General features: G+C 47.5%; 2 protein-coding genes across 5 annotated transcripts; both read left to right on the top strand.

Moving 5' to 3' along the window:
• The first annotated feature begins 1,173 nt into the window (after window positions 1-1,173).
• Window positions 1,174-18,670, top strand: MSH5 (mutS homolog 5). 4 transcript variants are annotated; one of them, XM_016215344.2, is made up of 24 exons: window positions 1,174-1,311; window positions 1,578-1,701; window positions 2,135-2,215; window positions 2,400-2,462; window positions 3,139-3,260; window positions 3,447-3,556; window positions 3,828-3,863; window positions 4,391-4,473; window positions 5,190-5,235; window positions 8,136-8,274; window positions 8,415-8,477; window positions 14,042-14,170; window positions 14,459-14,531; window positions 14,692-14,801; window positions 15,042-15,122; window positions 15,357-15,444; window positions 15,658-15,850; window positions 15,944-16,070; window positions 16,495-16,644; window positions 17,212-17,286; window positions 17,487-17,630; window positions 17,830-17,967; window positions 18,124-18,197; window positions 18,421-18,670. In XM_016215344.2, the coding sequence occupies exons 1-24, from the start codon at window positions 1,174-1,176 to the stop codon at window positions 18,530-18,532; spliced, it is 2,499 nt and encodes an 832-aa protein (XP_016070830.1). In that variant the 3' UTR covers window positions 18,533-18,670. The 4 variants fall into 4 exon arrangements, with proteins under 4 accessions (XP_016070830.1, XP_087673419.1, XP_016070829.1 ...); XM_087817293.1 differs by having other exon boundaries at window positions 15,661-15,850; window positions 15,911-16,070; window positions 17,209-17,286; XM_016215343.2 differs by having other exon boundaries at window positions 15,661-15,850; window positions 17,209-17,286.
• A 395-nt stretch (window positions 18,671-19,065) lies between these two features.
• SAPCD1 (suppressor APC domain containing 1) lies at window positions 19,066-20,871 on the top strand. Its single transcript, XM_087817294.1, is given in 6 exon segments — window positions 19,066-19,289; window positions 19,528-19,668; window positions 20,162-20,184; window positions 20,186-20,257; window positions 20,343-20,442; window positions 20,505-20,871. Coding segments are annotated over 6 exon segments (570 nt in total). The 5' UTR covers window positions 19,066-19,178; the 3' UTR covers window positions 20,628-20,871.
• Window positions 20,872-20,890: the final 19 nt, after the last annotated feature.

A 20,890-nucleotide genomic window follows, 5' to 3' on the forward strand; every position in this document is an offset into this window, starting at 1 on the left:
AGAAGGGGGGAGATGTCCTTATCGGGTCTGCTCTCCGCGAGAATTTGGTGTCATTCCAACGCTTTCACTTCCCCTTGGGGGGCTGAAATTATAAGGTAGGCCCTGTAGTGCCCTCGTGGGGTGGTCATAAACTGTACCCAGGAAATTGGCAAAGGAGGGCTGCGATACAAGTCTCACTTATTTCTCCTTATTTATTTAAAACACTCACGAAGCTCTTATTACGTTTGCCAGGCACCGCTCTAAGCTCTTTATAAATATTAACTAAGAGAGACAAATATTGACTTAGAGTTGTTGACACCGGTTGAATTACTGTCGCTTATCTCCACTCCCTACGAAATACAATGCGCCTCTGGCCCTTTAAGATCGCCCTCCTCCCAAGACCCCCTACCCCCCGCGAAGCCCCTGGAACAGTTCCGGACGCTCAGACTCAAGCACGGCTTCCGGCCTCCTCATAGGCTCCGCCTCGTACTTATCAAATCCAGGAAACCCAGAAGGCCAGAGGCTTAGGTGCTAAGCAATGGCAGAGGGCGGGAAGTTTGAACGTTCTGGCACCGCCCCACATGAGAATAGGCCAATCAGCGCCCAGCCCTCTCCGCGACTGCGATCGCCCTCCTCCCTCTAACCCTGTTGGCTCTCTAGGCAGAATCCGGGTGTCTCCGACCAATAGTAGCTAAGGGGGCAGGACATGCGCGCGCGCACCCTGTTCCCGCGCTGGCGCGCTCCTGCCCTCTCTCAGGCTCGTGGCTGTTAGTGACTCGTGTCGCGCTCGTCGAGGTCCAGGTGACAGAAAAGGCGGGAAAACTCCGCAAGCTGTCCGCAAGTGGGGCGGGGAAGTCCAGAGCGTGGGCCTGCGGTCTTGGGGGCGTGGCTGGCGGGGGCGGGGAGAGGAGACTCGCCCAGCTTGCCCCACAGGGCCCTCACAGCGTCTCCATCCTAGTACAACCTCGGCGCGACACCCAGAAATGTGGGTGGGCGAGGTTTCCACAGATACTGAGAAGTCACCCCTCGAAATGCCCCACAGATGCTGAAAACAAAATGTGACCTCTCCCTCGCCTCAGCCCGCTCCCAGACTTCCCAGTGCCCTGCACCTGGGCGCGCCGCCCTGCCAGCCGCCTCCCGGTGGGCGCGCGCCTGAGCCGCCTTCCTTTTCCGCAGCCGCAGAGCCTCCTGCCCATGGCTTCGGTGGGAGCGACCGCCGGCGGGATGCCGCAGGGACCGGGACCCGGGGCGGCCGCGGCCAGCTTCCCCAGCCCCGGCCCAGTGCCGGGCCCCGGGGGGGCGGAGGACGACGACGTGGAAGAGCCGGCAGAGGTCTCTGGGGCGGCGAGGCGCGGGGAGCAGGAGCTCGAACGAATCAGGAGAGCCGGGAGTTGACTGGAACGTCCGGGTGTTAGGAGAAAAAGGGGCGGAGGAGGGCTGGGTCACTCACCTCCGCGGACGCCTGTGTCGCGTGTACTGAAAGGGGTGATGATCCTGCCTCGGAGAGTGAGGAGGAAATGATGACAATTAGGTGAGGCGCGGCACAGCCCTGCACTGGCGAGTGGTTCAAGTACTGGTTTCCTTTTCCCTCGAGAAAGACCCATCTGTGTGTGCTGTGGAATTTAGGCTACTTGGGCATTGCCTACTATGACACTAGTGACTCCACCATCCACTTCATGCCGGACGCCCCTGACCACGAGAGCCTCAAACTTCTCCAGAGAGGTGAGGGCAGAACCAGCAATTCCTCTACCCTGGGATCGGAAGTGTCTCCCTCATATGTGCTTACCTGACACAATTAGTTTTATTAGTTGACTTCCAGAGGACAGTCTATTATTCAACGGATATTTATTAGATGTTTACAATGTATCAGGTGCTGGAGGTACAGTCCTGGGCAAATCAGCCATGTCTGTCCTCTTGGGGTTTGTACTCCAGTGACAGTCTCCAGGGCATCCCTCTTCCCTCCCACCATCTCACCAGTCTTACTACCCCTTCCTTTCCTTTCCTGATTCTCATGCCTGACTCCTAACTACGCTCCCAATGTGTTAGGCACTCCCTACTTTTAGAGAGAGGAAATACGTTTTTGAGATAAGGCTATGGGTTTCCTCCTGGGGGATAAAGATGCTTTAACTCATTTGGTCTCTGTTCTCCTTCCAAGTTCTGGATGAGATCAATCCCCGGTCTGTCGTTACCAGTGCCAAACAGGATGAGAATATGACTCGGTTTCTGGGGAAGCTCGGTAAGGACTGAGTAAGATTGAGAGGGAAAATGAGAAAGGACTAAAAGTATGGGATATTATAGGAGATTAAAGGGTCTTGGAGGGAGGGAGTCAGGAAGCCAAAACTGGGAGAGAGAGAAGGCGGGGCAGAGGCAAAAAGACTGAAATGTACAGACTAATGGCCCTTTCTTTGCCTCCCTCACAGCCTCCCAGGAACCCAGAGATCCAAAGAGACCTGAAGTCATATTTTTGCCAAGTGTGGATTTTGGTATCTCCTTTTGCTTTGCCCATTCCTGCATCCCACTTTCCCATCCCATTCTCCTGACTCCACCCCATCATCAGAGGTCTCTTCTCAGCCTTATCTCATCCTAAACCTTTGTGTTCTCCAAGCCCCATGGCCAGTCTCCTCAGGATCTCTTTTGTTCTCTACCCTTTAATAACCTGCAGCTTATTATGAAACTGCCACTTAGGCATGTCTAGGAATGAGGGCCTCCCCTGAGAAGAGAGTGGTGACACTTTTTGGAATTGGAATTTTCCCCCTTTAAGCCAAAACTGTTTGTTGGGGGTGGGGTGTGCTGTGTGGGGGAGCCACTGCCTCAGTGACCTTGATGATCCATAAGGCACTTCCATAACCTTCCCATGTTTGCAAAAAAGACAGGGAATGTTCTATCCTAGTTAGATGTTAGGGCATTAGTGTTATATGATCTTTTTGACCAAAAGTCCCCAATTCTAGACAGATATCTTTCTTAGGCTAAGATCTCAGCCAAACATCTTTATATCATATACAGACTAATGAGAGAGTTAGACCAAGAGTCTGAAAATTTGGTTCTTGTTTGCCTACATGAACTTGGCAAATCAGATCATTTCTCTTCTATTGACTTTCTTAAAATGGGGTGAAAAATTGGACTATAAGACCTTTCCCTTCCATGTGTTTTCCAAAATAGGTCTGGAGATAAGCAAACAGCGCCTCCTTTCTGGAAACTACTCTTTTATCCCAGACTCCATGACCACCACTGAGAAAATTCTCTTCCTCTCCTCCATTATTCCCTTTGACTGCCTTCTCACGGTGAGATGGGTCCTGGGAAGTAAGGGCTGGGAGGCTGCAGGTTGGAGAAAGGCAAAAGCACCCCAGCCCTTGGGTTGAGTCCTGGGTGGTTCTAGCCCAGGCCTGGAAAATTATAGTTTTCCATGGTGTAATCCAGCGCCCAGGACATTGGGATTTACCCCAGCTGCACTACTGATTCCCTCCCAGGTTCGAGCACTTGGAGGGCTACTCAAGTTCCTGGGCCGAAGAAGAATCGGGGTTGAACTGGAAGACCATAGCATCAACGTTCCCATCCTGGGCTTTAAGAAATTTGTGTTGTAAGTGATTTACCCTAACCTCAGCCAAAGTAAGGTGGGAGGCCTGAATACTAACACAGGGTGGGGTGGGGGTAGGGGTGGAGAGGTGGGCGGCAATGACCAATCAGGTAAAGTGCTCTAGGATACACAGGAGCACCTGAGGGAATGTGGAGCTCTGGGGAGAAGACTGAGACAGTGCTCTGGGAGGTGGGGCAAAGGGGGTGAAACTTAGAAATGAATTCTGACCCCTCATGCCCCAGCACCTTCTCTTCTGCTTATTTTCTGCCCTCAGGACCCATCTGGTGAGCATAGATCAAGATACTTACAGGTACGCAGGTGAAGGAGGCTGTCGTCTCTGGGGAGGGAGAAGGGTTAAGCGGAGTGCTCTCATAGTCCTAGTGAAGCTCCAGTTTCTTTAATCCCGGGGCTACTAAGGCCAATCTACTTGGCCTGGCTGGGCCTGGCTCAGCGGTTGAGCAGCTACCTAGGATCCAGGAGATCGGGGTTCGATTCCTGGTCAGGGCACATGCCCAGGTTGCGAGCTGCAGCCAATCAGTGACTCTCAATCATTGATGTTTCTGTCTCTCCCCCTCTCCCTTCCTCTCTCTGAAATGAATAAAGATATATTTAAAGAAAAAAAAGATCAATCTACTTGAAGGAAAAAAGTGGGAGTGAGGGGGAGAGAAGAAAAGCACAAAGGTTTCACTTTTCTGAAGGGAGAAACTGAGGCAGAGAGAAGTTAGGGACAAACCTTACATTGACTTAATCTCAGCAGGATGTTCCCAACCCCTGCCATTTTCTCATTTCCCTTTAAAAATTCTTGTTACCTAGAACTCCCCCATTTCTCCCTGACAGTGTTCTGCAGATATTTAAGAGTGAGTCTCACCCCTCAGTGTACAAAGTGGCCAGTGGACTGAAGGAGGGGCTCAGTCTCTTTGGTATGTGTGCCCCATCCCTCGTACTACAAAAGCCTTCCAGAAAAGCAGCTGCTTCCAAAGACGTGTCCCAGCCCCTCTCTTTGCACGTCACCACTATTGCCAGATACCTCTTGCACTCCAGTCCAGCTTTCTTATCCTCTTTGTACCTGCCCTGAACTTGGGCACCTCCCCTTACCCTGTAGTTGTCTAATGTAATTGGCACATCTCTTACTTTACCAATTCCATGTTCATTCCTTAGGTTTGTATGAATGTCTCTACTAGCTGTGCACCTAGTAGACTTTGGGAGGCCCTATGTATAGAGGAGAGTTAGTAACTGTGAAACTGCCCATGTTTGATTTGCATTGAGTCTTTATCAGTTGTCTCTGACTTTAGGGTGTACTGGGGACATTGCCCCAAGTATCCACCTGATTTCACTATGCACATATTGGTGGGTTGTGTCTAATGCTTACATATATGTACTGGGCTCTTTGTGAGTCTAGCTGTGCCTGCTTTGCATATTTTTTTGGCTGAGTGTTCCAATGAGTGCCCATTCCCTCCCCTAAGCCCATGTTAGGTAATCCCAGCTCAGACTTGTGGCCAGCTGCTGCCTCTGGCTGCCTTTGTGTCCTGTATCTGGAAACGATCCCCAGGCCAGCCTGCCCAACACTGTAACCTCTGACCTGGATGCCTCAGACACACGGCCACACATTCCTTTCCCTTCCCCCACACCCCCACAGGAATTCTCAACAGATGCCGCTGTAAGTGGGGAGAGAAGCTGCTCAGGTGAGTGAGCCTCACACTCATGCTATAAGCTAATGTATGCAGTCTGCAGACATACACACCACCCCATGCAGTAGTAATAAAAACAACTGCCCTTTCTGTGATGCTGGCTAAATGCATTTAATCCTTATAACAACCCCATGTGGTAGCCAGTATTATCCTCATTTTATATTGTGAGCACAGATAAACATATACTCATTGATGATACTCAGACTTACACACATACAAGCAGCAGAAATAATCACAAAACCCTAATGTACACATGGTAATATCTTTAATTATAAAAACCACACTTCAAATTTGAACTATCCTCTGACAACTCAAATTTGTGTGTCTAGTTCAGAGTTCTATGTAGAATGCCAATTACATATCATTGCTACCTGCTGTGTCCACAGGCAGCTTAAACTCCAAGCATCCAAACTGACACCCACTGGACCTGTTCCTCCTCCTGCATTCCCTTTTCTAGTTAATGACATTTTCTTGTTAATGGTGTCAGTACAGCATCTCAAGCTCTGAACCTTGGACTGATGCTTCTCCCTCACCCCCCAAATTCAGTCATTCACTAGGGCCTGTTGGTTCTATCCTCCAATGTCTCTCTCAGCCATCCCCTTCTCCCTCTTTCCACTGCTCTAATTCTGGCTATCGTCATTTCTAACCGGAAGTATTGCGTATGCCTCCAAATTGGTCTCTCTGCCTCTACCCTCTTATTTTTTCCAGTCTATCCCTTATTCTAAAATACCTGTCAATCCAAAACAGAGATCTGAGCATGTCACTCCACTTTTTAAGAAAACTTAGGTAGAAACATAACATAAACCTGAGGAGGATTCCCCATTACCTGTAGGATGAAGATTAGATGTTCAGGATTCCTTCCATTCACCCCAATTTTAATTAACAGGCTTATCTTCCCATTCCCCTCCTAAATCCTTTCTTACCAGATCCATCCTATATTCCAGTCATTTAGGGCCACTTGCCATCATGGAAATATATTGTGCCTGTGTTTATGCTGTTCCCTCTGAAAAGTCCCCTGTTCTTCCTTGTCAAAAGCTTACTTCAGGGTGCAACCCAACTGTTACCTTTTTCATGAAGCTTTTCATAGGCCCTTGTAAGGAGATTGACATTCGCCTTCCTGTGTGCTCACTTAGTGCTGGTTGATATTTTCTAGTTGCACTGTCACATCAATTGGAATTAGTTGTTGGTGAATTTCTTTGCCCTCATAGCTGTGAGCTCTGTGCAGTGGCCATTCCTGTTACCTCAGTGCCTACCACATGGCCTTGTACTCATTAGCACTTGATGAGTGAGCACAATTCACAGATGCAAGCACACTGGTGACATCACCTCTAAAAACTCTGCAGAAACATTTGCTAGCCTATAGGTGCACAGTCTTTCCCCCACCTCACCTGCCCTGCAATGTGTGCCTTTTGGACATTAATTTAGGATAATTTCCAGGTAATTGGTGGGTGATATAATTGTCCACACATTCTCCAGTGCTTCAGGTACAGATCTCTAATCTCAGTCAGGGATGAGAGGGAAGGAATTCTCAGTGGAGAAGAGAACTGACTTAAAGGTGGGGAGAAATGCAGATTCCCTAGATAGGATGCCGCAGGGCATGGAACCACACCCTGAATGATGAACTAAGGGCCCAGCTGGCCTAAAGCTGGACAGTGCACCAGGAAGTTAGTTGAATGTCACAGTATGCTCTAAAGAGCACTGTCCTAGTAGTCTGGAGACCTGAATTTGAGCCCCAGCTTCTTACTAGCAGTATGACTTTGGACAAGTTGCTTATGCTATAAGGGCCTCATTTCCTCTGCTGTAAAATGAGGAAATTTGGCTTGATTAAACTCTCCTGGCACTAGCAGTAAAAACCCAGATGTTTTACATGAAAGTTAGCTTGGTGAGGCTCATGTGCTCTCCAAGGTGGGGACAGACATTCACAGACTGTCCTAAACTGTCCTGCATGGAGCAGCCTTTTGTAGCCAAAGAACAGAGGTACCTAAAATCCACCCTCAAATCCAACTGAGTCCTCCACTTTATTCTAACCTGGGGTGTTCTAACACAGGGTAACTGGCATAGACTACAGTGTGAGATACATATCCTCAGGCCCCAGTGGCTCCACACGTTGGCTCCTATACAAAATGGATGCCTAATGGCTTGCTCTAATGTAGAAAAAACTGCGCTTACAGGTCCTTATAGAATCATACACTTTTCATAACCATAGTGAGATAGGGACACCCAGAACTAGACAAACATAGATGAGACGTTTCGATACACTAAGTTAGTAGTAAATACCTCAGATACACAAAAGGTATAAATACTAGTAAGAATAACATAAACCTCTGCGTTTCTACCGGCCAACTTAAAAATTAGTATTATTGAAGCCCCTTAAATATCCCTCTCCAATCTTTTCTTCTCTGCAGAGATGACCATTATCATGAATTGAGGACTTAAATCATTCCACATGGGACAATTATATACTTAAAACAGGAAGTACAGGGAAGACAAATGTCTGTGCTATTATACCAGAGATGCTTTCACAGCTAATTCAGATATACAACCTCAGTCTGACTCACCCTCTCCTATTCAGCCACCGAGAGAGCTAGAGTGTTGTCATACAAAAGCCTCAACATACTGTTCTCCTAAAATATTGACAAACTCTATCACATGGAATGACACATGTCATCTCCATCAAAACCGTGATACACAGACACAGTTGTGCTCATATCCAGAGAGATTCAGTAGATATATGTGGACACCCCTGCATAGATAGGACACTGTACTTGCCAGTACAGATACATATTGCCACAATCTCCAGGGACCTGCAAACATGCATTTTCACAAATTGAGATCAAGACAATGATGAGAACAGATGTAATTTCAGGTCTCCTCACCCCAACCTTCACTTCCAGGCTGTGGTTCACACGTCCAACTCATGACCTGGGGGAACTAAATTCTCGCCTGGATGTCATTCAGTTTTTCCTGCTACCCCAGAATCTGGACATGGCTCAGATGCTGCATAGGTTGCTGGGTCACATCAAGAGCGTGCCTGTGAGCCCAGGGTTGGGGGCAGGGAGGTGGGGAAGGAGGTTGAGGGCCAATCTGGGACACTGGGCTTCCTGAGGGGCATTAGGGTGAGAGAGGGAAAACAGTGGCTGTCTCCCTGTCCGACTGTCCTTCTCTGACTGTAGCTGATTCTGAAACGCATGAAGTTGTCCCACACCAAGGTCAGTGACTGGCAGGTTCTCTACAAGGTAGGACCTACCTTCTTGAATCCTAGAAGTTCAGGTTAAGCCCCTCAGCATGTGTTCTAGACCCTCTGTATTGTGGTTACCCTGTTCAGCTTTATCCTGAAACTTTTTTAAAGCTTGTGTTGTGGATAGTGTCCAAAATGTTTATTTTTTGTATTTAACCCTTACCAGAGGATATTATTTTTCCTGATTTTAGAGAGTGGAAAGGGGAGAAAGAGGGAGAGAGAAACATTGATGTATGAGGGGAACATTGATTGGTTGCCTCCTGTACATGCCCCCACCTGGGATCCAACCCACAACCAGGAATGTGTGCCCTGACCTGGAGTCGAACCAGCAACCTTTTGGTGTGCAGGATGATGCTCCAACCGAGTCACACCGGCCAGGGCTGTCGAAAAAATTTTGAGAAAATAATAAAATGAACCCTCATGTATCCACCTTGCAGATTCAACACTGATTCATGCCAGTCTTGTTTCATGTATATCTTCTCCCACTTTCCACTTTCTGGATTATTTTGAAGCAATTCCCAGCCATCATTTTATCCATAAATGTTTAAGTATGATTTCTAAAAGAAATTATTTTTAAAAAAGAATAACTACTGCCATGGCTCATGTGGCTCCATGGTTGGAGTGTCAGCCCACACATAGAAGGGTTGCAGGTTTGATTCCCAATCACAAGGACACCTACCTGGGTTGCAGGTTTGATCCCCAGTTCCAGTTGGGGCACATGTGGGAGGTAACCAATAGATGTGTCTCTCTCCCCCCCATCCCTCCCTTCCACTCTCTCTAAAAATTAATAGAGCCCAGCCGGTGTTGCTCAGTGGTTGAGCACTGACCCATGAACCAAGAGGTCACTGGTTTGATTCCCTGTCATCCCCAGTAGGTGTGCAGGAGGCAGCTAATTGATGTTTCTCTCTCATCGATGTTTCCATCTCTCTACCCTCCCTTCCTCTCACTCTAAAAGAAATAAAAACATTTAAAAAATAAAATTTTTAAAAAAAGATTTTCCTTAAAAGAAAAAAAGTCTATGGAAAAAATATCCTTGGGTGAGGATTAACAACAACAACAAAAATTTTAAAATGAATAACTACCATTATCTTACCTCAAAATTAACATAATTATTTAATATAATCAACTATATAATGTTTAAATCTCATCTCTTAAGTGTCATGATTTTTTCTCTCTTTTTCTTTATATATATATATACACACACACACATATATATACATATGTATATATATATATATATATATTTTTTTTTTTTTCTGAGAAAGGGAAAGAATTTCAGAGGGAGGGAACAGCCTCAAAGCATTGGTGAGTGCCAGGAGAGACATGTTGTTTCTAGTATCAACAAGCAAGCAGTCTCAATAGCTTGATAATTCATTGGAATGTATAGTGGGAAATATTTCATAGATGATATGGGATTAGATTAGAAATTTGAGGTTGTTGCTGAGTCTAAGTTTTCTCTGATGTACTAAAGTTGACATGATTATTATAGAAGTAAAAGATAAAGAGGATTGAGGTTGTGCAGAATGGAGTTGGGGTTGGGATGTAGGAGTGGAGCAATTAACTAACATTGTGCAAATTATGATGCTGGGAATGGAATGAGTAGTACCTTGTTTAATCCTCACAGCAATACTAGTTACTTTATTTATTTATTTAAAAAATATATATATATTTATTGAATTCAGAGAGAGGAAGGGAGAGAGAGAGAAAGAAACATCAATGATGAGAGAGTCATTCATCAGCTGCCTCCTGCACGCCCCCGACTGGGGATCAAGCCCAAAACCCAGGCATGTGCCCTGACCGGAATGGAACCAAGATCTCTTAGATCCTAGGTTCCATGCTCAACCTCTGAGCCAACGGCCAGGTGATACTAGTTACTTTTAGCTTCCACTCAGTCCACTGCCATCTTTAATCTTCGGTACTAGTTATTTTAAAATGACGAAGACCAGTCTCAGGAAGGTTAAGTAGCTTATCCAAGGTTACACAGTAAGTTAGTGAGAACGAATTCTGTCGCTCCATTATTGGCGCTAGAAGTTCTGCAGAATAGTCAGAACTACAGACTACACCCCTAACATATCTGCCTAAGTCCTTTGCAACTGTCTTGGAAACCTCCTTTAATGGCTCAGTGGTTGAATGTGGAACCTAGGATCCAGGAGATCATGGTTCGATTCCCCAGCAGGGCACATGCCCAGGTTGAGGGCTTGATCCCCAGTCGGGGGTGTGCAGGAGGCAGCCAATCAATGACTGTCCTCTCATCATTGATGTTTCTATCTCTCTCTCTTCCTTCCTCTCTCTGAAATCAATAAAAAAAATTTTTTTTAAATGTGCTTTAAAATATGCTTGAATTCTCTTTGGACAAAATATATTTTTAATGAGCCCTTAAATATCATGATTTTTTAAATTAGTTTAATTAGGAACCAAGTATGTTCAGCATATGGCAATGGGATGATGTCTCTTTAAGTCTCTTATGGGTTCCTCCTTCTCCCTGTGTCCCTCCCCTCCCCTCCCCTCCCCTCCCCTCCCCTCCCCTCCCCTCCCCTCCCCTCCCCTCCCCTCCCCTCCCCTCCCCTCCCCTCCCCTCCCCTCCCCTCCCCTTTCATTTTCATCCCCCTTACAAGTTATTTGTTGACGAAGCTGAGTCATTTGTCATATAGAACTTCTCTTAGCCTGGATTTTGCTGATTATATTCCCTAGGTGGTTTTGACATGTTTCTGTCTTTTCTAAAATTTTTGTAAATTGATAGTTGAATCTAGAAAGGCGCTCGATCAGGTTCAAGTTTGATTTTTAAAAAATACTATTTCATAAGTAGAAGAACATAATGTCTAATATATCTGTCCCTCTTTTTGCGATGTTAACAGCCTTTTGTGTTCAATACCTACATCCATTACTTTATTAGGGATTGCAAAGTGGCTATTTTAATTCTGCCTTTCTTCTTTATTTATTAGCCAGAAAATTTTCCTAAAGAAAAACTTCCTGCCTAGCCGGCTTGTCCTAGTGGCTAGAGCATAGGCCCTCTGACTGAAGGTTCCTGGGTTTGATTTCAGCCAAGGGCACATGCCTCGGGGCGTTTGTGGGAGAACCAATCAATGTGTCTTTCTCATATCAATGTTTCTCTCTCTCTCTGTCTCTATCTCTCCCTTCCACTCTCTGAAAAAGCAATGGGGAGAAAAAAAAGAAAAACTTCCTCTGCTCTTTGGTTACCCAGTGATACAATTCATATCACAGAAAATTGCTTGATTTTTTTTCTTAGTAAATTAGTTCCCTAACATCCTCCCAGGTAGCCAATGAATTTTTTGTTGTTGTTATTCTAGTATCATCATGAGCTCATAGATTTACATACGTCTTCCAGTCCACTGCGTTTTTATTCTTTATACATGTTCAAGTTATTCCATCTTTTCCAGTGGGAGCCTCTTGAGGTTGGCTTCTGAGTCCTTTAAACACAACCCTGGTAGACTCTGATAGCTTCCCTGCTCTCTGGTTTGACAAGGTGTACCAGATATATAATTTACATCTGGTTCTAACCTGGAACCAGACATTTCTCCAAGGAACCCTGGTTCCTTTAAGGGAGAAATATTATTTCTGTACCACAATCTGAAGGCTAGAGGGTGCTCATCATGTTTTGCTTACTGCTTCTAGGCCTTTTCTAGGGACAAATCTAGGAACTTTAAAAACAAAACATAAATTAGTACCAACACAACCATTTGGAACCACAGTGTTCTTACCTTGTATATTCCTTTACTGTACTTATCTCTTCAATATTTTCTTCTTCCATTCTGGAAATTCTGGTTCTCAGTAACGCTAGGAATGATAAAATTAGAATATCACTCATTTGCTTTTTTCTACATTACATCCATAACAATCTTATAGCAATACCAGCACTACTACCAACTATATGATAATTGAAAACTTAAGATTTTTAAAAAATGTGTTTTTATTGATTTCAGACAGAGGAAGGGAGGGAGACAGAAAAATAGAAACATCAATGATGAGAGAAAATCATCTATCGGATTCATCCTGTACCCCCCCCCGGGGGTATTCAGCCCGCAGCCTGGGCACGTGCCCTGCCTGGGAATCAAATCAAATGTGACCTCCAGCCCGCCGGGCGTGCTTCAGAGGTTGAGCGTCGACCTAGGATCCAGGCGATTGGGGTTCGATTCCCGGTCAGGGCACATGCCCGGTTGCGGGCTCGATCAATGACCCTCTCATCATTGATGTTCCTGTCGCTCTCCCTCTCCTTTCCTCTCTCTGAAATCAATAAAGGTATATTTAAAAATTTAAAAAAATAAAAATAAAAAGGCAACAAATGTGACCTCCAGGTCCATGGGTCGATGTTCAACCACTGAACCACACTGGCTGGGCCTGTTAAGATTTTTTTGAGGGGAGAGGAGGGACAGTTCTGTTTGTACTTACGAGGGATGTACAAATTACTGTGTTTTAGTCACTTGGAATAGTTCCTCTCTGTGTGGTTATGCCACTATATGGACATACATTTATGTTCATTTGTTTCATTCTATTTTTCATTTTTAGGAATTTCTTTTTAAAATTTAATTTAATTATATACTTATGTAAACCCAGTCAAGGGCATGTACCTGGGTTGCAGGTTTAGTCCCCAGCCCCAGTAAGGGCTTGTGCAGGAGGCAACCAATCAATGTGTCTCTCTCACATCAGTGTATTTCTCTTCCCCTTTCTCCCCCTTCCCTCCTTCCCTTCTATTCTCTCCAAAAAGCAACAGAAAAGCCTGGCTAGCATGGCTCAGAAATTGAGCATCGACCTATGATCCAGGAGATCGTGGTTTGATTCCCCAGCAGGGCACATGCCCCGGTTGAGGGCTTGATCCCCAGTAGGGGGTGTGCAGGGGGCAGCCAATCAATGACTGTCATCATTGATGTTTCTCTCTCTCTCCCTTCCTCTTTCTAAAATCAATAAAAATAATACTTTTTTAAAAGACATATTTTAAAAAATAAAATAAAGTAAAAAAATAAAAAAATATATAAAAAGCAATGGAAATAATATCCTCGAGTAAGGATTAACAAAAACCAAAAAGATATATTTAAAAATAAATTTAAAAATAATTTCAAAAAATTCTCTTCCTCCCTAGGCTGTAAGCTCATATGGACAGGGATCATATCTTGGTTATCTTTTTTTTTAATATAATATATATTTTTATTGATTTTAGAGAAAGGAAAGGAGAGGGAACAAGAGATAGAAATGTCAATGATGGGAGAGAGTCATTGATGGGCTGCCTCCTGCACACCCCCTACTGGGGATCGAGCCCGAAGCCTGGGCATGTGCCCTCTGGGGAATCAAACCACCATCTACTAGATCATAGGTTGATGCTCAACCCCCAAGCCACGTGGCTGGGCTCTTGGTTGTCTTTTTACCTCAGTGTTTAGTGCAGTGCCTGGCACATTTTTCCCCTCGCTATTTCATTTTGCCTTTGAGATCTTCTCTCTGTCTTTGTTATTGTGTTTTTCTTTGTTGGCCTTTGTTCTCAGTCCATCCCTGTCCCCTCACTCCAGCTGGGGCTGGGTGTGGGCCACCCTCCTCTGTCCATTTCTCCTACAGACTGTGTACAGTGCCCTGGGCCTGAGGGATGCCTGTCGCTCCCTGCCCCAGTCCATCCAGCTCTTTCGGGACATTGCCCATGAGTTCTCTGATGACTTGCACCACATTGCCAGCCTCATTGGGAAAGTGGTGAGTGGAAGGAAGAAGGCCAAACCTCTGGGGAACTAGAGGCAAGAGATGTGGTGTGGAAGATGGGAAAGTCCTGGGAGACATTGAGCTCAGTTGAATGACTAAAGAATGGAATGGTGAAAGGACATTCACCATTCACCATGGAATGGTGGCAGAACATTAGGGATGTGCTTGGAGGGTTAGGGTTAAATCAGGGACTGCAGGGAGAATTGGGGCCCAGGTAGAGGTGAGCAACAGGACTGAGAGATGGTGCTAGCTGATAAGCAACTGGACTTCTTGCCTCCTCAGGTGGACTTTGAGGGCAGTCTTGCTGCAAATCGCTTCACAGTCCTCCCCAACATAGATCCTGAAATTGATGAGAGTGAGTACTGGGTGTGGGGAAGGGCCTGTGAGCCCTGAAACACAAGCCTGCACAGTGATGGGATGCCATCCTTGGTAGGTGACCACTACAACCGGGGATAATCACGGCAACCAGGGCAGGAACCTTACTTTTGATAGCCACATGTCTTCCACCTTCCTAGAAAAACGAAGGCTGGTGGGGCTTCCCAGTTTCCTCACTGAGGTCGCTCGGAAGGAGCTGGAGAATCTGGACTCGCGCATTCCTTCATGCAGTGTCATCTATATCCCTCTGGTGAGGGCAGCAAGCTGGGTGTAACCTCTAGGGGCCTTTGGGGGAGATAGTAGGCTTATGAAGGACACATTGGTAGATACGAAAACTTCTGGAGAAGTCTGAAGAACATGAACACCTTGTGGTAGCTCTAGGCCCCTGAGGGAAGTATTGGGGATACAAGGGACTCTGGCTTCCTCTAGGGAGAGAAAGTGCCCAGTACGTACATCACGCTCTGCTGCATCTCCTCTTTACTCTCCCCAGATCGGCTTCCTTCTTTCTGTTCCACGCCTGCCTTCCATGGTGGAGGCCAGTGACTTTGAGATTGAGGGACTGGACTTCATGGTAAGACCCTCGACCTCTGTAGGGAGGTGACAGGAAACCGAATCAGCAGCTGTCAGCGGGCCTTACCCCATCAGCACTACCCAGTATGGGGCCTCTCTTCTGTAGTTTTACTTTGATCTGTATTAGCTCTAAGATGAAGGAGAGATAAGTCGGGGGGCGTTCAGGGGGTTGGAAGTGTGGGAGAGGGTGAGGACCAAGAGGTGCAAAGCCCACAGCTTGAACTCTCCTACCCAGTTTCTCTCGGAGGAGAAGCTGCACTACCGCAGCACTCGAACCAGGGAGCTGGATACGTTGCTGGGGGACCTGCACTGCGACATCCGCGGTGAGGAGGAGCAAAAGGCTGGAAGGGAGAGGACTCCAACGGGCTCCTTTCCTTCCTGCTCTCTCTTTCACTCTGACTCCACATCCTCTCCTCTGAATGTCTCTGGGTGTCTCACTGTATCTTCAAGCTAGTTTCCAGGTCCCTCTGTTGGCTTCTTTGTCTTTCATTCACATTCCCCTGGAGCTGACTCCCAGCTCCACCCTCACCTACCAGCAGACCAGGAGACCCTGCTGATGTACCAGCTGCAGTGTCAGGTGCTGGCGCGGGCGGCTGTCTTGACCCGGGTGTTAGACCTTGCCTCCCGCCTGGACGTCCTGCTGGCTCTTGCCAGTGCTGCCCGGGACTATAGCTACTCAAGGCCCCGTTACTCCCCCCAACTCCTTGGGGTACGAATCCAGAATGGCAGGTGAGAACAGGAGGGGGTGGGGCCTGAAGGCCCCATATTCTGGGGGCTTCACCCATCTAGGCGATGTGTGAGGTACCTCTCCACCCACTGCAGACATCCTCTGATGGAACTCTGTGCCCGAACCTTCGTGCCCAACTCCACAGAGTGCAGTGGGGACAAAGGGAGAGTCAAAGTCATCACTGGACCCAACTCCTCAGGGAAGAGCATATACCTCAAACAGGTAGGAGAACCCTGCACACTGGGCCTCTGGCATCTTCTCCATCATCTCATCCCCACCTGCCAGCCAACCCAGGTCCCTGCAGTTCTTCTCCTGCTGTGTTCTGACCCTGCCTGTTATGAAGACATCATAACCGACACCCTGCTCTTCTACCTAATGTTCCATTCTCCACTTGAGAGAGAGCCATGCCCTAATAGAGCTTCCATGGCCTCAGTTCCCTTCCCCCGCCTCTGAATAGGTTCACACCATTCCTCATTGTGCCTCTGCCCACTCCCTGCCCCTCTCTACTGATTCTAAAGTGAATGGAAGGGGCTTTGATCTTCTATTAAACTGTGTCCATCTCTCCTTAATCTATCATTCACTCCTCAGTTTAGCCTCAGCCCCTACCACCAGGCAGGCCCCAGACTCGGTCTCCTTCTCTGCTCAGGTGGGCTTGATCACATTCATGGCCTTGGTGGGCAGCTTTGTGCCAGCAGAGGAAGCTGAAATTGGGGCAGTAGACGCCATCTTCACCCGTATTCATAGCTGTGAATCCATCTCTCTTGGCCTCTCCACTTTCATGATCGACCTCAACCAGGTCAAAGGGAGCAGAGAGGTGGGATTGGGGGGGGGGATGGGGAAGGAACTGTACCCTTGAAAAATTATCAGAACAGAAAAAACATTCCTTCTGCTGCCTGCCCTCTACACTAGGGAACCTCTTCTTTATTTTTTATTAATCTTCACCAGAGAATATTTTTCCATTGATTTTTAGAGAGGGGGGAGAAACATCAATGTGAGAGAGACACATCAATTGGTTGCCTCCTGCATGCCCCCCCCCCCCCAACCAGGGCTGGGAATTGAACCTGCAACCCAGGTACGTGCCCTTAACTGGGAATTGTACCCACGACCCTTTGGTGCGTGTTCGACTCTTTAACCACTGACCCACACCAGCCAGGGCTAGGGAACCTCTTTTGAACCCTTGCTTTGTATGAGGCACTGTAGGCAATGAAAGGGTGAACAAAACATGTACCTCGCCATTAAAGAATTTGCAGTCCAGTAGGGTGCACACATATACAAGCAGCTTTATTCACAGGCAGACTGTGGTCAGTATGTTACAGGTCTCGGGTGCTAATGAAACTCTCCTTTGTCCACCTGGTACCAGCAGGTGGCAAAAGCAGTGAACAATGCCACAGAACAGTCTCTGGTCCTTATTGATGAATTCGGAAAGGGAACCAACACGGTGAGGGGAAAAACTGATGAGGAACTAAGGAGAAAATGCAGGAGGGCAAAGGAGCATGAGGGGAGGCTGGGCCTCAGGGAAAGAATAGGGGTGTGTGGGTGGAAAAGAAACAGAAAAGCACAAGATGGGAAGGCCAGGGCAGGTGGAGGGGTGCACATGGGGCACCCATGGTCTGCACCCTTACCCTGTCCTCTGCACAGGTAGATGGGCTCGCACTTCTGGCTGCTGTGCTCCGACACTGGCTGGCACTTGGACCCACGTGCCCCCACATCTTTGTGGCCACCAACTTTCTGAGCCTCGTTCAGCTACAGTTGTTGCCACAGGCGCCCCTTGTGCAGTATTTGGTGAGGAAACTAATCTAGCCCCCTACGGGTCCCTAAGCCAAGCGTTTTGCAGAGCTGGAGACTGGCTCCTTCATCAGAACGGGCTCCCTGAACACAGGGGCCATGCCCCTTCCTTTCCTCACTCCCCCAGGGATTGGCCATGGGTTTCAGAGCTGGAAGCTGAGTGATGATGACACACTGTCCTCTTTTATTTTTTAAGACCATGGAGACCTGTAAAGATGGGAATGACCTTGTCTTCTTCTATCGGGTTTGTGAAGGTGTTGCCAACGCCAGCCATGCCTTTCACACAGCTGCCCAAGCCAGGCTTCCTGACAAGCTCATAGCGCGTGGCAAGGAGGTGATGAGACCAGATGCCAACCCTGTCCATCTGGGCTCCCTTCCACTGTCCCTTCTCTTCTCAGGGGCCTGGGTTTCTGGAGCCATGGGATTTCTGACCCTTTTTTCCTCTTTTCTTATCCAGTTCCCCCACCCCTTCCCGCGTTTTTGTTCCTAGGTCTCAGACTTGATCCGCAGTGGAAAACCCATCCAGCCTGTCAAGGAGTTGCTAAAGGAGCAGCAAATGGAAAAGTGAGTGTATGACCCAGGATCCTTGTTTCCTGTGGCAGCATCTTCTGCAGCTCTTCTCCCTTTTCTGGGACTCAGAAAGCCTCTTTGCCTTTCAGTGACCCACTATTTCTTTCTGAAATCCTTAAATTTTCAAGGTCCCGGGTTTCCTGTGCCACAGTCTCTCCCCTCTGCTCAGGACTCAGTAATCCATTCTCTCATACACTGCACTGTTTTCTGTCCTCAGTTGCCAGACATTAGTAGATAAATTTCTGAAACTGGATTTGGAAGATCCCAATGTGGACCTGGACATTTTCATGAGTCAGGAAGTGCTCCCTGCGGCCACCACCATCCTCTGAGAGTCCTTCCTCAGCCCTCCTCCACTTCCCATACCCCAGTGGGCTGCCATGCCCTTTTCGTTTCTTTATCTTCTTCAGACCCAGAGTTCACAGTTTCCCTGGAAATTTTGTTTCATCTTAGGAATAAAGTTTATTTTGGAGAAAGTTATTGCTTCCTTAGACCAGCCAAAACAAAGCAAGAAAGTAGAAAAAAGATGGAACACCAAGCAGGAGTCCCCAGAGAGACCTGCCCTGCCTCATTAGGAGATGGTAGAGGGAGGAGGGTAAATGGTGATGGCAGGAGACTTGGGGTGGGGACACCATACAGTGCACAGATGATGTTGTAGAACTGTACACCTGAAACCTGTATAATTTTATTAACCAATGTCACCCAATAAGTTCAATTTAAAAAGATAGTTACACTTCTGTAGGAAGACAGAAGGGGATTCTACCCAGGGGGACTTTATGAGAACCAGCTTCAACAGACCTTACAAAAACAGATGGGAGGGAAAACAGAGGAGCCCAGGGAGATGGTCTTTCCCCAGCCTCAGACAGACACAGCAGGAAGGGCACTGAGGCTGAAAGACTAGGTAGGAGGGTGCAACTGGGGGGAAGGGGGAGCCCTGGTCACCAGTGGGTATGGCTTCATCCCTCCCACCTCAGAGCCATGGGGAGCCAGGGTCCTGGTGTGCTGCCCCTGCTGCAGGCTCCTACTGGTTCTGCTGCTACCACTGGGGACAAGCACCAAGACCCAGCAACCCAAAGCTTCTTCCTCTGGGTATTAGTCCAACAAGAGGACCCAAGGGCAGCCCCTCTCCCTAGATCTGCCCCCTACATTGCCACTCAATTTTGAGGACTCATAAGTCTTTTCCACTGCTTTCCCTTGCCCTCCAGGTCCTCAGTGGCCAGTCTGGGCTCACATTCAGTGACCAGACAGAACCCAAGCAGAGGTTTCAAGAAAGGCCATGGTCCAGAGCTCTGATGTAGAGCAAGCCTCTGCTTCTTGCATTTTCCAGCTGCAGAGGATGGAGGCTCTGGAGAGGGAGTAGGATGCCCTGTGGCAGGGGCTGGGGCTGCTAGAGCATGACTAGGCCTGGTTTGAGGGCTGGCTGAGGGAGGCACTACAATAGCAGCTATGTGTGGGGGCCCTTGGTGAGGTACAGGGCTGCCCAGGTGTGTGGGGACCAGGAGCAGGAATGTGTGGACATGGCCTGACACCACCCTGGAAAGGAGAGAATCAGTGGACAGAGATCATGGATTGGAAGCAGCATTGTAATGACAGGATGCCACCACCAAGTGTTAGGTTGGCGTTCATTGTTGGGATTGGTGGAGGCTGGTCTGCATTCCATTCAGAGGGATGTGATTTGGTTCACTCTGCTGACTGGGGGGGGCGGCCTGGATTACTCCAATGGGTCAGGGATGGACAAGGAGGATCCATAAAGAATAGGGCAAGAAGGTAATGTGCTACTTGAGGGGATGGAGGTACTGGACTGTTAAAAAGAGGAGTGGAGAGTGATGGGTTTTTCTCCCTGCCTTGAAGGGGTACTGGGATGAGGGAATCCAGATGGAAAAGAGGAATGGCCTTAGTGATAGAAGAGTGGCAGATGGACCTCCAGTTTTCACACTGTCAGCCTCCAACTCCTCCTCTAGAATTTTCTAACAGATTTACACTCAGCCTGGTGGTGCCCAGTTAACCTGGATTTAAAAGGTGAACATCTGTTTGCAGAGTATGATCCAGGGGAAGGTGTTTATTGTTTTTAGTTTAGACTTTTGGGAGGTTGGGGTAGAGAGGAGACTTGGGGCCAGCCCTGGTTTAAAGGAGAACAGCAAGTCTTCCCCCTGTTCCCCCCATGACTCTTGAACATGCTAGTTCCTTTGCCACCCAGGACTGGAAGCAAAGGTCAAGGAAGCAGAACTTGTGGCAGCAACAGGTAAACAGGAGGGGGGTAGGTCAGGGCAGAGCACAGATGCCCAGACTGTTTCTCTTCTCCAGGAGTTGTCAACACAGCAGAAAGGAATCATTCAACCAAAAGGGGAGATGGCTCAGCCAGGCTGCCCCAGGGGTGGAGGGGCCGTACCAGTGTCTAAGGCTCCTCTCGTTCCCCTCAGTAGGTGACAGAACCTACTCAGTAGGCTGAGTCAGAACCTCCTATTCTGCCTCTTGACTCCACAGCTAAATAGCTCTAGGTGGTGGGTCAACTGAAGTCCAAACTTCTTGGTGTAGTTTCTTCCAGCTCACCTTCTTGGTATTTTATGCCTCACTCTCCTATATTTCTTTGAAATCCCTCTGAGGAGAAGACATGTTTATTGAAACTGTCCTTCAAATTTAAATACAAAAATAAAATAGAAGCTTCTCCAGAATTTCAAATAAAAACAATC

This window comes from Miniopterus natalensis, chromosome 5, assembly GCF_054644295.1.
Source record: "Miniopterus natalensis isolate mMinNat1 chromosome 5, mMinNat1.hap1, whole genome shotgun sequence".
Classification (NCBI taxonomy): Eukaryota; Metazoa; Chordata; class Mammalia; order Chiroptera; family Miniopteridae; genus Miniopterus; species Miniopterus natalensis.

Excerpts from the sequence above, each read along its gene's own strand:
- MSH5 (XM_087817293.1), top strand. The coding sequence starts at position 1,174 with ATGGCTTCGGTGGGAGCGACCGCCGGCGGGATGCCGCAGGGACCGGGA. Across the intron at positions 2,216-2,399 it reads TCGGTTTCTGGGGAAGCTCG|CCTCCCAGGAACCCAGAGAT; the intron begins GTAAGGACTGAG and ends CCTCCCTCACAG. Across the intron at positions 15,123-15,356 it reads TTGAGGGACTGGACTTCATG|TTTCTCTCGGAGGAGAAGCT; the intron begins GTAAGACCCTCG and ends TCTCCTACCCAG.